General features: G+C 44.2%; 1 protein-coding gene across 11 annotated transcripts in view; it reads right to left on the reverse strand.

Moving 5' to 3' along the window:
* Nucleotides 1-14,763, reverse strand: part of DCDC2C (doublecortin domain containing 2C) — a 5,988,712-nt gene that overhangs the window by 136,398 nt on the left and 5,837,551 nt on the right. For all 11 annotated transcript variants that reach the window (XM_078647857.1, XM_078647853.1, XM_078647855.1 and 8 more), the window contains one exon: nucleotides 8,668-8,823. In XM_078647857.1, the coding sequence (XP_078503983.1) occupies nucleotides 8,668-8,823 (156 nt within the window). The remainder of the gene's footprint in view (nucleotides 1-8,667; nucleotides 8,824-14,763) is intronic.

The following is a 14,763-nucleotide window of genomic DNA, read 5'->3' on the forward strand; positions in this document are numbered from 1 at the left end:
GATGTTGAAGAGTTCTTTTCAGCATTTTATGACCTTATCTAGGGCATTGCAGAAGAAGGAGGCTTTTTTATTTGTTATGTGCTTTTTATATTTTATTTTTTATTAAGAGTTTTGTATAGCGCGAACAAGACCCTTGGATATCAGAGCGCTTCACATTACATGAGGTAGTTATAGTCTGTATAGTTGTAGTAACTTTCACAACATTATGAGGTAGGTACATATATGGCACATAGAGTGAAAATATCAGAACAAATTTCTACAAAGAATATCAACATAAAGTAAGAACCACGGTTTAGTACATAGCAAAATATAATGTGTGACTGAATCCAACGATCCTGACTGTTTATTTTCTGAGTCTGATTCAGTTCCAGTCATTGAACATGCATTCTGACGTCCCATGTTTTGACTATGGAAGGAATTTACTCATTAGGAAGATCTTAGTTTCCCTCTTAAAGGATATAGTGTTTTCAATCTTTCTAATGTTTGAAGGAAGTGAATTCCAGATTCTAGGGGCTGCTCCTGAGAAAGCTCTGTCGAAAGTTTTCTTCTTCCTGAAGATGGCTGGTCTCAACATTAGCTCCTTTGTGCTCCTGGCTGGTCTGTTCCCTCCAGATAGTTAATTTTCTGAGCAAGGTAGCTGGGTGTATTGTGGTGGAGCGCCTTGTGTGTTATGCATGCAATTTTTAGCTGGATTCTGGCTTCGTACGGTAGCCAATTTAATGCCTTCAAGTGTGGCGAAATATGGTCAAATTTCCTTGATCCAGTGATCAGTCTTGCGGCTGCATTGAGACATGCCTTCAGAGGTGCTGTTGAAATTTTTGGTAGCCCCGCTAGCGTCGTACATCCATATTCAATCCTCGCGATAACTAGAGACTGAACTGCCAGTTTGAGGTCTGCTTTGGATATGAATGGTTTCACTTTTCTGATGTAGTTCAGATGGTAGCGGGCGTTTTTTGCCATTGAGTTGATATGGGATTTCATGTTTAGTTTCTCATCTAGTGTGATTCCTAGTGATTTCGCTGAGCCCACTAGGGTAGGGGTGCAATTTAATGCTGTGATCATATTGGTCCATTCCTTCACTTCAGTGTGTTCCTTTGGTGGGGATATTAGTAAGAATTCTGTTTTTTGTGTGTTTAGTTTTAGGTGGTTGTCAGTTTTCCAGGGCTGGTTTGGAGGTTTGTTGATTGATGATGTTGAAGAGTTCTTTTCAGCATTTTATGACCTTATCTAGGGCATTGCAGAAGAAGGAGGCTTTTTTATTTGTTATGTGCTTTTTATATTTTATTTTTTATTAAGAGTTTTGTATAGCGCGAACAAGACCCTTGGATATAAGAGCGCTTCACATTACATGAGGTAGTTATAGTCTGTATAGTTGTAGTAACTTTCACAACATTATGAGGTAGGTACATATATGGCACATAGAGTGAAAATATCAGAACAAATTTCTACAAAGAATATCAACATAAAGTAAGAACCACGGTTTAGTACATAGCAAAATATAATGTGTGACTGAATCCAACGATCCTGACTGTTTATTTTCTGAGTCTGATTCAGTTCCAGTCATTGAACATGCATTCTGACGTCCCATGTTTTGACTATGGAAGGAATTTACTCATTAGGAAGATCTTAGTTTCCCTCTTAAAGGATATAGTGTTTTCAATCTTTCTAATGTTTTAAGGAAGTGAATTCCAGATTCTAGGGGCTGCTCCTGAGAAAGCTCTGTCGAAAGTTTTCTTCTTCCAGAAGATGGCTGGTCTCAACATTAGCTCCTTTGTGCTCCTGGCTGGTCTGTTCCCTCCAGATAGTTAATTTTCTGGGCAAGGTAGCTGGGTGTATTGTGGTGGAGCGCCTTGTGTGTTATGCATGCCATTTTTAGCTGGATTCTGGCTTCGTACGGTAGCCAATTTAATGCCTTCAAGTGTGGCGAAATATGGTCAAATTTCCTTGATCCAGTGATCAGTCTTGCCGCTGCATTGAGACATGCCTTCAGAGGTGCTGTTGAAATTTTTGGTAGCCCCGCTAGCGTCGTACATCCATATTCAATCCTCGCGATAACTAGAGACTGAACTGCCAGTTTGAGGTCTGCTTTGGATATGAATGGTTTCACTTTTCTGATGTAGTTCAGATGGTAGCGGGCGTTTTTTGCCATTGAGTTGATATGGGATTTCATGTTTAGTTTCTCATCTAGTGTTATTCCTAGTGATTTCGCTGAGCCTACTGGGGTAGGGTTGCAATTTAATGCTGTGATCATATTGGTCCATTCCTTCACTTCCGTGTGTTTCTTTGGTGGGGATATTAGTAAGAATTCCAATTTTTGTGTGTTTAGTTTTAGATGGTTGTCAGCTAGCCATCATAATGCCAATTTTAAGGTCTCATTCATTCTCATGATGTCTTCCCTGGATGTGATCTTGATATATATCTGGGTATCATCCGCGTACATGTGGTAGGAGATTTTCGACTTTCGAAGGATTTCAGTGAGAGGTTTGATGTAAAGGTTGAACAGTGATGGCGATAATGTAGAGCCTTGTGGGACTCCAATTGAATTAGGGCATGCAGGTGAGAGTGATTGGTTGACCAGGAATCTTTGCGTTCTATTCTGCAGGAATGATTCAAACCATTTTAGCACATTTCCAGCCATTCCCATCCTGTCATGAAGCCGTTTCAGTAGTTTTTCATGATTTACCGTGTCGAATGCTGATGATAGGTCCAGAAGGATAAGTAGACATGTTTGATTACGGTCCAGTGCCTTTAGTGCATCATCGACAATATGCAGGATCGCTTTTTCTGTGCTATGTCCTGTCCTGAATCCTGATTGGCAGTCATCTAGTAGCGAGAAATTAGCTATGTGTTGGCATAGTTGCTTTTGTACGCATTTCTCTATGAGTTTGGCAAGTATAGGGATGTTGGTCACTGGGCGAAAGTTATTTGGATCTGCTGGGTCCGCTGTCGGTTTCTTGATGATGGGGATGACTTGACCTGTTTTTAGGCAGTCTGGAAGGATCCCTTGTGATAGAGAGGCGTTTATTATTTTCGTCCAAATGGGAATCACAATGTGGTTTATTTCTCTGACACATTTTGATGGTAGGGGATCACTATAGTAGTTGTTAGGTTTGATGTCTGATAGTGTTTTGGCTATGGTATTTTGATCCAGTAGTTTGAATTTAACCCATTGTGCCTTGTTTTTTGTCCTATCAAGGGTGTTTTCTACGGTGATATTGGGATTCTGTCTGTCCGTATAGCCATTGTTGTCAGCCTCTTTCCTGAGCTCTCTTTCCAACTTGTTTGCCTTCTCTGTGAAAAATGTTGAGAATTCTTCACAGCTTATTTGCGTTTTTGTGGTTTCTTGACTGGTTTTAGCTAATTTATTGGAATTATTATTATTGTATCCCTCTGTGCAGTTCCAGGTGGGCTTTGGATGGATTTGTTCACCAGAGTCTTTCAGTTGCTCTGAGCTGTCTTCTTCAGGTTTTGATCTCTGTATTGAACCAGGATCTTGTTGGAGTGTTTCTCACTGTTTTCAGTTTGAGAGGGGCTACTTGGTCTATGATGGAGGACATTGTTGAGTTATAACGGGTGATGAGTTCAGTTGTTGATAGGTTCTCTCCCGAGGGGGCTAGTAGAGACTCTATTCTATCTTCAAGGTCTTGTATAATAACTTTCCTGAAGTTTCTCTTCCATTGAATGTATTTTTTTCTTACAAATTGTTGATGTGAAATAAGATAATGTTGTGGTCTGACCAGTCGACAGGGAGGATGCTGTCCGACAGCGGACCCAGCAGATTCAAATAACTTTCGCCCAGTGACCAACATCCCTATACTTGCTGTTAAAGTTTCATCCAAAGCAATGATGGAATCCAGGGCTGAACCTATAATGTGGGTTTGACCTGTGCAAGATGTGAGTGAGAGGGGTTGTTGCTGAGTGATAGGTCATTTAGGGTTGGAACCAGGGTGTTGGTTTTATTGTCCCAGTGGAGGTTAAAGTCACCAAGGAAGAAGTTGCTGGTGTGTAAGAGTGAACAGTATGCTATCATGTCTGCAAGGTATTTGCAAAATGATAGTGCATTACCCTGATGGGTGGTAGAAGAGATGACAGTTCATTGTTAAGTTGCCTTTCATCCTTATGGAGGTGCTGAAATGTTTGAATTAAGTGTAGGAGAAGGTGTCTATTTCACCCATGTTGAAGTTGCTTTATGTATAATGGCGATATCACCACCGCAGTGGTCTTTCCTGTTATCCTAATGATTCAGAACCCCGGTGGGACTAGCATGTCCAAGATCGGGTAGGAGGAGTCACCAAGCCAAATCTCTGTGATGAATGTGATGTCAATGTTGTGATTCAAGATTGTTTCTGCTAGTTCTGTTGCCTGCTTGGTTGCTGATCTGCAGTTTATGAGCATGCATTTGGTGTCTCTAAAGCTGTAGTATCTTGGGAGGAGGTGGACAGGGAGATATTTATGAGTTGAGCTGGTGGCCTGGTTGTTGATTTTGCATGGGGTATCTCCCTACTCCTGTGTTAACCTGGATTTTCGATGGGGGTGTCTGCCTATTCTCTGCCCGGCTGTAGGATTTGCTTAGCTCCGTTGCCTTTTTCAGAGACATCATGGGGATTGGTCTTTTAGGCCTGGCCTTTGTTGTTGAGAGGTATTGTAGTCCAGCTGAGTGGTCATATCTCCATTCGTGTTAGGGGTTTTATGCTGTTGTATGTAGGGTGGAGTGAAGGTGATGGTTAGGGTTTGAAACTGAGTTTAGGTTCTTAGTGATAATGTTAAGACCCTGTAGATAGTTTCCCTATGCACATTAGCCATTTATTTAGCTTGGACAAGAGCCTTTGTTTATGTGAGGAGTGATTGCAAGTAGATCGCTTTATGTTGTGCGGGTGAGTCTGTCTGTACTCTGAATCCCTGAATAAGTGAGTCTTTTCATGTTGTGGTGGGTGGTGTTGTCTAGGGTCATAGAGTTCATGACAGTGTCAGTTGGAGTCACGGAGTAAGTTGGGGACCGGTTGGACAAGTTACTTAGTTCTTCGTTGATGATGGCAGGACTGGTGGATAAGTAAAGTCGTTCTCTATGCAAGGGTGTCCTCAGTGCATTGGTGGGCGCAGGAGGTGGACAATGGGAGTTGGGGGCATGAGCAGCTCTGTCTGCATCTTGAGAGATCTGGGAGGGAGGGGGAAGGAGTATGGTTTGAGAGAGGGGGTGGATGGCAGAATAATTGAGGGGTTAGGGTGTTGAATTGAAGAAGGAGATTTGACCTATGCTGGTGTTGTGATTGGGGCAAGTGTGTGAGTTGGTGTGTGTATCCTCCATATTTTGTGCACTAGGGCAATTGTGTGGATCAGTCATCTCCCCAGAATATATGGCTCTTTCCCTGCAGGGGTGAGTGGGATGTGCGTTGTTGTAAGGGAGTGAATAAAGTTTGTGGTGTGACTCATTAGTGTTTCAGTGAGGGGAGGGTAATTGGTTAGAGAGGGAGTTAAGTTAGTACTATGTCTCTGGGGTATTTATTTTGTTTATTGTTCTGTGAGGGAGAAGGTTTGGAGGGGAAGCAGATATGCAGCAGTGATATGGTATTTTTTTACCATAGGGTTTCAAAAGTGCAGAGGTTGCCATAGTTGGCTTGAATCATAATAGTCCTGTTATTGTAGATGGTTGTGGTGGCATTGCTTTTGAAAGTGGGTGAGCCTGATATTGTTAGTTTGCGGTAATGAGGTATTTTAGTGGCTTCAGTGATGTGAAGTTGTTTAGCTAGGGTTGCGTTCCATTTTACAGGATGGGTAGTGTGGAAGATGAGATCTGTTTTCCTTGTTCCTTTTGAGGTGTTGGGGCAGAAGTCTACAATACGCAGTTCAGGGTGTTGTTCAATTAGATTGTGTTTGTTTTTTGACTGCTATTGTAGAAAGGTTGGGAGGAAGGGCGATGGAGAATGTGTTCGGGACATGGGATTTAAGGACAGGGTAATGTAGGGAAAGTGCTGTGTGGCAATGTTATATAGTATGGAACCTGAGCTTGGTTGGAGGGGGTGCGCTGTGATGGTGCTGTTTAGTAGGGCATCTCTGCTTGGTCGGGAAGTGTATTAGGGCACAGAATAGCAGGCATCTTGCAAGTGGACCCTCGTGTTGGCTTTGTGTGTAGGGGTGGACGGCAGGGTATAAGCAGGGATATATGCCAATTAGTGAGCTTCAATCCCGGGACTTCTCTGAGCTCCAGCTCTACAGTCAGCTTGCATTGTGGACTATTGATTTACCTGTTGTTCATTCACCCTTATTATTACAGTACCATTTGCAGCAAGATATATTTCCTGTAGAACTAGTTGACTGAGTGAGGGGAGGAATTACTGGTGTGTTAGCAAAAAGATGATTGTCTGTGGATGAGGAGAGCAAGTGGCATGGTAGGGGCCATGGCACAAGATGGGCGTCATCCGGGTCCGTCCGTCCTGTTCACAGGTAAGGATACCAAAGGCTGCAGATGTCACAATTAGTTCCACTGGGGAAGGTTGTTGGAAAATGCTGACTATGCAGCAATGAACACAGGGAGCAGGATTGACTTATGTCAGGGGAGTAGCGCTTGAGCAGCAGTGAAAAACAGATAGTTCACCTGGAAAGAGCAGCGGGCAGGACTAATATAAGCAACTAAGTCAGATCATCTCACCAAAAACATCCAAGCTGGCTGTGGGTTCCTTCCTCCAGGGCCGGTTAGATAGAAAACACTGGCTAGCAGAGGAAGGTGGAGTACTGCAGCCAGCGAAAGGCTAGGTGGTATGTGCCTCCAGCTGCCAGCCTCATGGGATCAGCCCACATGAAAAGTGGCAGCAGAGGGAAGACAGTTTATCCATAAGGGGAGAGGGGCAGGACAGTGAACACCACCATCATGGCAACGGCTCCTTCCACCAGAGCCGTTCAGAGTAGGTGGTGCATTGCTAATGCAGCTGCCCGCACAAAAACAAGCCTCAGACAGCAAAAGATTAGCTCTTTGAGACATAATTAGGATATGTTTTTGGATTCTCCCCAGCCAGGCAGGGTAATCAATCCTCAATTTCAAATTCTTTACTTTGACCAAAACACTACTGTAGAACTCAGGCACTGTTGTTGACTGGCACATAACAATCATATGCTCCCCGGGAGCTTTTTAAATGAGCTGCACCACTTGTAGTACTTCCTATCACAACTGCTGTGTGGCAGTCAGAGAGCATGCACTGGATCACAGCCCCTTTTTATGAGACGCATTCCCAGCGCTTGGTAAGTTTAATTGATTTCAGGAGCCTGCAGCTCCTTCACCACATGATGGCAGTCTGCCACCATTGAAGATCCTTTCTTGACAGTTTGTGTTTATTTATATTTCCAGCCTACACCAATCCTAGATGGTGTCCATAGCATCAGGGTGGGTTTGGGTACCCTTGATGTTTGCAATGCTTAACACTTTTCTCTTCCTTCACCTATTACTTGTGTTGTTTCTCCCAGAGACACAGTGTCTCCAAAAACACGGATTTCTGATGGTGTTACTTTTGTACTTGGTGAGTTATTAGCCCCTTGCATGCCATTTCTTGGCAGTAGTTTTATTTAATCCTGCCCCATGTATTTATTCATGCAACTTTTTTTTTATTATTAAAGGCAAAAATGAAACCTAATGCATTTACCAATGTTTGCTTTAAGTGGGTGTTGTGCTCTGAATAAATGGATCTTCAATACCTTTCTGAAATTCATTAGGTAGGGAGCTCTGAATGGAGATGTTGGCGTAGATCCTGGTTGCCTGGTGGCTGAAGCATTGCTTTATGCTCTGAAGATGGCCCAGTTCCTGGTTTGCCGCTGCCAGTCTTTGGAAGTTAATATCTTGGCCAGGTGGTAAAACATGTGAGATGAGGAAGTAAAAAGAATGAGGCGGTGGAAGAGAAGACTGGTCATGAGCATACAGAAAGAGAATTAGAAAGTAAAAAGTGTCCAGACAGTCTCAGTTTATGTTATGCAGGGATGACTATCACATGGGAGGATATCCTAGCGAGAAGTAGGTCAAAGTCTAGCCAAATCTAGGGCTTAGTGGGACAACTTGAAAAGTCAGGTAAAGTCAGGTCTTTAGCTTCATTTGGAATTCAAGAAGTGAGGAGGAGGATCTTATGTGTATCTTCAGTTCATTCCACGCTTTAGGACCGATTTAAGAGAAAGCCTGACCGTATGATCTGGTTGTCGGTATGCATGGGATGTGTGCAAGTAGGAGTCTGACAAGCAGACATGCCTGGAAGGACTGTGAAAGCAGATGTGATTGTCAAGGTATGTTGGGCCAGTGTGATGTATTGCCTTGAAAGTGCGGGTGAGGAATTTGAAACATGCTTGTAGGTGTATGGGGAACCAGTGAAGGTTCTTCTGTTGTGATGTGATATGAGTGCCGGTGAGACGTTGAGAGTTATTCTTGCCGCTGAGCTCTAAATGCTCTCCAGTCGAGTTTTATTGATCCTGGCAGGCAGGGTGTTCCCGTAGCCCAGCTTGCTTGTGACAAGGGCTGTGTGATGGTTTCCGGGTGTTACTCATTTTAATATTGCGTTTTTCAATGGCTTCACTGAATTTCTAAATTATTACCAGCATAATGTTCTCCTCTACACATAACTGATTATTACTCCTTAATTACCTATATTTCTGATATGCTCAACTGCATCTGATGAGGAGTCTATTTCAAGTTACCTTGTCAGTTGAGGCATCAAATCTTTTTCCATTTACTTCCTTCTTCAGCTGCTCTCCATAATGAATAAAATCTTTAAACGATTTTAAAGGTTCATGTATTTCCTCATGTTCCTGAATGCCGTGGCTCTTTCTTTTTGAACCTTTTTTCACTGGAATCTGCGAAAAGATAGTGATATTAATTAGGGATTCTGAAATATCCTGAGCAAGAGACATTGAAATTTGCTTAAGTACATTTTGGCCCGACTGAGTGCACTGCATGGCAAAGCTTCTTTAACCTGGTGCGCCGGACACAGATCAGGTCATTATGCCTTTTCACAATAAATGTGCTGCCACTAGGGGAACCACATATTCATGCCGGCCCTGGGATAGGTCATTAGTGAAAGACAGCCTGGCTGTTTGAAGCTACCAGTCCACCTTTCCATGCTCAGGCAACACCCCAGGCTGCTTTTAAAAGGCTGGCAGAGATCCTCCTATGAGAACGTACAGCAAGTAAATGCACCTGTCCACAGGGGTATATCTGAGGGGGGTCCATGGGACTCCAGTGCCAGTTCTTTTGTTTCTGTGTCTTAATCTACAGCATGGGATATCAAAAAGTAAGGTGATCAATGGAATGCTTGAATTAATCTCAGGCACCCACAATCACTTGGGGCTTCATTCGTATTCACTGTTTTCACCCACCTTGCCACCTTAGTTTGGACCCAAGCATACAAATCAATCTTCAACCTGCTCCAGGGTGAAGAGTCCAGCATGATATGCTAGGCCAGGTCCTCCTTCAACTATGACACAAGCAATCGAGGAGCTGTTTTACCCTTAATTAGTCTAATCAGCCCGGTATAGTATGTTTCAGTGACACAGTGAGCATGAGACCCACATTTGGGTTTACCCATCACAACTAGGGCATCAAAAAACAAGGTGATGGATGGAATGCTTGAATTAGCCTCAGTCACTGCCAATCACTCAAGCCGCATCCCAATTCAAAAATGTTTGCACCCTACTCCAGTGGATGCTTCTTGATCTGTGCATGTCCATAGTCTCATCACCCTCATTGTAAATACAAGGACTTCTAAAGCATGTTGACAGAAATTGATATATATTTTAAAAGGTTGGACTGACATTGATTTATATTATGTATATGTGGTTCTGTTTTGGATATCTATCTGTAGCACTAATGCACCTTATGTCACTTGGCTCACTAAAGTCACATTATCTAAGTACTTTCTTTTTCCATTTGTATATGTGACAGTCATATACTAAATTGATTATTGTAGATATCATACATGAAAAATGCAATCTTCGTTTATGGTGTTTTTTTACTTTCATTCATGTCTAAAGCACTTACCAGACATCTACTGACATTCGTTGTCATGAAGAAAAGACACTGTTAATATATCGTTGTCATTGAGTTGTGTTTTCTAAGCAATTGTTTCGTCCAACAGAACTCATTGTAGTTTATATTGCCTACACCTATGTTCTGAGGGACACAGGGTTTACCCCCTTATCTTTATTGCCCTACTCCAATGGGAGTATTCCAGCCCGAAATGCCAGGCCAGGTGATCCCTGAACCTCAACTCAAGTAACCCAGGACTTATATGGCCCTTATTAGGGCTCATCAGCCAGGTATATCTTCCAGTGGTGCAGTAAGGAATGGAATCACTTAAAGAATATGACCTCGAATTATTTCCACTGGCTGAGATTATTCAAGCATTCCATCCATAACTTATTTGGATACTTCAATGTGTTGCCTTAAGTGGGATCAGCAAACTCAGACATTAATCATGTGCACATTTTGCCACTGGAACCAAGCTACTGAATAATTCGAAAACGTCTTTATACATAGAACGTTTTAATTCACTACTGGGCAGCTATTCAGAATATTCATACACTATTTGGCAGCCCAGGGACTTACATAATGGCACACTTTTCTCAAGTTATGCATGAAATCCACCAATTTTCTTGTCTGCCTGTAAAGCAGATGTTTCAACTGAACTCCAATAGACACAGAACAAAACTAAATTGGTTATTAAAGGGAGAGCTGTGCTTTAAAAAAGACATCGGGTAATGAGTGGGTCCGTAGAGGAACAGAAAAGAGAGAGCTGGGCAAAGTAAGAGTATTAAGAAGGAGGCTGAAGGAGGAGCGCATGGAAGCGGCAAGATGGCCGCGACCTGAGGAGCTCCGTAGCGCCGAGCTACGTTTTCTCTTGAAGGGTTCCGGATTTCGCAATAAAACAATAAAGCCGCTCACAAAGGAGCGCATTTGCATCGGAAGCTACCAGTGTAAGAATTGGCTTTTGTAGTTTGTTTTGGCCTGTTCCCATCATGCACTGGGACAGGAACAGACTAATTTGCATACAGCCAGGTTCTGAAACTGGGATGGTGCAATGAGCTAAAAAACGGTGTTGGATCTAGCCTTGATCTCTTGACTGGGTGAGAGTATTCTGCTTAATTCAGAGACTCTGTCCCTCACCACCCCTTGTTGTAAATAATTTTGTCCACCCTAAGCGTGGAAGGGTATACTCAGACATGAGTCCCTTGCTCATTGCACCATCAGGATTCAAGCAAGCCGGGCCGAAGACGGCTGTAATGCCAGAAACCGGTCCCCGGAAGCTTGTTTCCTTCCCAGTGTAAGAATTGGCTTTTGTAGTTTGGTTTGCCCTGTTCCCATCATGCACTGGTACAGGAACAGACTAATTTGCATACAGCCAGGTTCTGAAACTGGGATGGTGCAATGAGCTAAAAAACGGTGTTGGATCTAGCCCTGATCTCTTGACTGGGTGAGAGTATTCTGCTTAATTCAGAGACTCTGTCCCTCACCACCCCTTGTTGTAAATAATTTTGTCCACCCTAAGCGTGGAAGGGTATACTCAGACATGAGTCCCTTGCTCATTGCACCATCAGGATTCAAGCAAGCCGGGCCGAAGACGGCTGTAATGCCAGAAACCGGTCCCCGGAAGCTTGTTTCCTTCCCAGTGTAAGAATTGGCTTTTGTAGTTTGCTTTGCCCTGTTCCCATCATGCACTGGGACAGGAACAGACTAATTTGCATACAGCCAGGTTCTGAAACTGGGATGGTGCAATGAGCTAAAAAACGGTGTTGGATCTAGCCCTGATCTCTTGACTGGGTAAGAGTATTCTGCTTAATTCAGAGACTCTGTCCCTCACCACCCCTTGTTGTAAATAATTTTGTCCACCCTAAGCGTGGAAGGGTATACTCAGACATGAGTCCCTTGCTCATTGCACCATCAGGATTCAAGCAAGCCGGGCCGAAGACGGCTGTAATGCCAGAAACCGGTCCCCGGAAGCTTGTTTCCTTCCCAGTGTAAGAATTGGCTTTTGTAGTTTGGTTTGCCCTGTTCCCATCATGCACTGGGACAGGAACAGACTAATTTGCATACAGCCAGGTTCTGAAACTGGGATGGTGCAATGAGCTAAAAAACGGTGTTGGATCTAGCCCTGATCTCTTGACTGGGTGAGAGTATTCTGCTTAATTCAGAGACTCTGTCCCTCACCACCCCTTGTTGTAAATAATTTTGTCCACCCTAAGCGTGGAAGGGTATACTCAGACATGAGTCCCTTGCTCATTGCACCATCAGGATTCAAGCAAGCCGGGCCAAAGACGGCTGTAATGCCAGAAACCGGTCCCCGGAAGCTTGTTTCCTTCCCAGTGTAAGAATTGGCTTTTGTAGTTTGGTTTGCCCTGTTCCCATCATGCACTGGGACAGGAACAGACTAATTTGCATACAGCCAGGTTCTGAAACTGGGATGGTGCAATGAGCTAAAAAACTGTGTTGGATCTAGCCCTGATCTCTTGACTGGGTGAGAGTATTCTGCTTAATTCAGAGACTCTGTCCCTCACCACCCCTTGTTGTAAATAATTTTGTCCACCCTAAGCGTGGAAGGGTATACTCAGACATGAGTCCCTTGCTCATTGCACCATCAGGATTCAAGCAAGCCGGGCCGAAGACGGCTGTAATGCCAGAAACCGGTCCCCGGAAGCTTGTTTCCTTCCCAGTGTAAGAATTGGCTTTTGTAGTTTGGTTTGCCCTGTTCCCATCATGCACTGGGACAGGAACAGACTAATTTGCATACAGCCAGGTTCTGAAACTGGGATGGTGCAATGAGCTAAAAAACGGTGTTGGATCTAGACCTGATCTCTTGGCTGGGTGAGAGTATTCTGCTTAATTCAGAGACTCTGTCCCTCACCACCCCTTGTTGTAAATAATTTTGTCCACCCTAAGCGTGGAAGGGTATACTCAGACATGAGTCCCTTGCTCATTGCACCATCAGGATTCAAGCAAGCCGGGCCGAAGACGGCTGTAATGCCAGAAACCGGTCCCCGGAAGCTTGTTTCCTTCCCAGTGTAAGAATTGGCTTTTGTAGTTTGGTTTGCCCTGTTCCCATCATGCACTGGGACAGGAACAGACTAATTTGCATACAGCCAGGTTCTGAAACTGGGATGGTGCAATGAGCTAAAAAACGGTGTTGGATCTAGCCCTGATCTCTTGACTGGGTGAGAGTATTCTGCTTAATTCAGAGACTCTGTCCCTCACCACCCCTTGTTGTAAATAATTTTGTCCACCCTAAGCGTGGAAGGGTATACTCAGACATGAGTCCCTTGCTCATTGCACCATCAGGATTCAAGCAAGCCGGGCCGAAGACGGCTGTAATGCCAGAGACCGGTCCCCGGAAGCTTGTTTCCTTCCCAGTGTAAGAATTGGCGTTTGTAGTTTGGTTTGCCCTGTTCCCATCATGCACTGGGACAGGAACAGACTAATTTGCATACAGCCAGGTTCTGAAACTAGGATGGTGCAATGAGCTAAAAAACGGTGTTGGATCTAGCCCTGATCTCTTGACTGGGTGAGAGTATTCTGCTTAATTCAGAGACTCTGTCCCTCACCACCCCTTGTTGTAAATAATTTTGTCCACCCTAAGCGTGGAAGGGTATACTCAGACATGAGTCCCTTGCTCATTGCACCATCAGGATTCAAGCAAGCCGGGCCGAAGACGGCTGTAATGCCAGAAACCAGTCCCCGGAAGCTTGTTTCCTTCCCAGTGTAAGAATTGGCTTTTGTAGTTTGGTTTGCCCTGTTCCCATCATGCACTGGGGCAGGAACAGACTAATTTGCATACAGCCAGGTTCTGAAACTGGGATGGTGCAATGAGCTAAAAAACGGTGTTGGATCTAGCCCTGATCTCTTGACTGGGTGAGAGTATTCTGCTTAATTCAGAGACTCTGTCCCTCACCACCCCTTGTTGTAAATAATTTCGTCCACCCTAAGCGTGGAAGGGTATACTCAGACATGAGTCCCTTGCTCATTGCACCATCAGGATTCAAGCAAGCTGGGCCGAAGACGGCTGTAATGCCAGAAACCGGTCCCCGGAAGCTTGTTTCCTTCCCAGTGTAAGAATTGGCTTTTGTAGTTTGGTTTGCCCTGTTCCCATCATGCACTGGGACAGGAACAGACTAATTTGCATACAGCCAGGTTCTGAAACTGGGATGGTGCAATGAGCTAAAAAACGGTGTTGGATCTAGCCCTGATCTCTTGACTGGGTGAGAGTATTCTGCTTAATTCAGAGACTCTGTCCCCCACCACCCCTTGTTGTAAATAATTTTGTCCACCCTAAGGGTGGAAGGGTATACTCAGACATGAGTCCCTTGCTCATTGCACCATCAGGATTCAAGCAAGCCGGGCCGAAGACGGCTGTAATGCCAGAAACCGGTCCCCGGAAGCTTGTTTCCTTCCCAGTGTAAGAATTGGCTTTTGTAGTTTGGTTTGCCCTGTTCCCATCATGCACTGGGACAGGAACAGACTAATTTGCATACAGCCAGGTTCTGAAACTGGGATGGTGCAATGAGCTAAAAAACGGTGTTGGATCTAGCCCTGATCTCTTGACTGGGTGAGAGTATTCTGCTTAATTCAGAGACTCTGTCCCTCACCACCCCTTGTTGTAAATAATTTTGTCCACCCTAAGCGTGGAAGGGTATACTCAGACATGAGTCCCTTGCTCATTGCACCATCAGGATTCAAGCAAGCCGGGCTGAAGACGGCTGTAATGCCAGAAACCGGTCCCCGGAAGCTTGTTTCCTTCCCAGTGTAAG

The sequence above is a fragment of the Lissotriton helveticus genome, chromosome 6 (assembly GCF_964261635.1).
Source record: "Lissotriton helveticus chromosome 6, aLisHel1.1, whole genome shotgun sequence".
Taxonomy (NCBI): domain Eukaryota; kingdom Metazoa; phylum Chordata; class Amphibia; order Caudata; family Salamandridae; genus Lissotriton; species Lissotriton helveticus.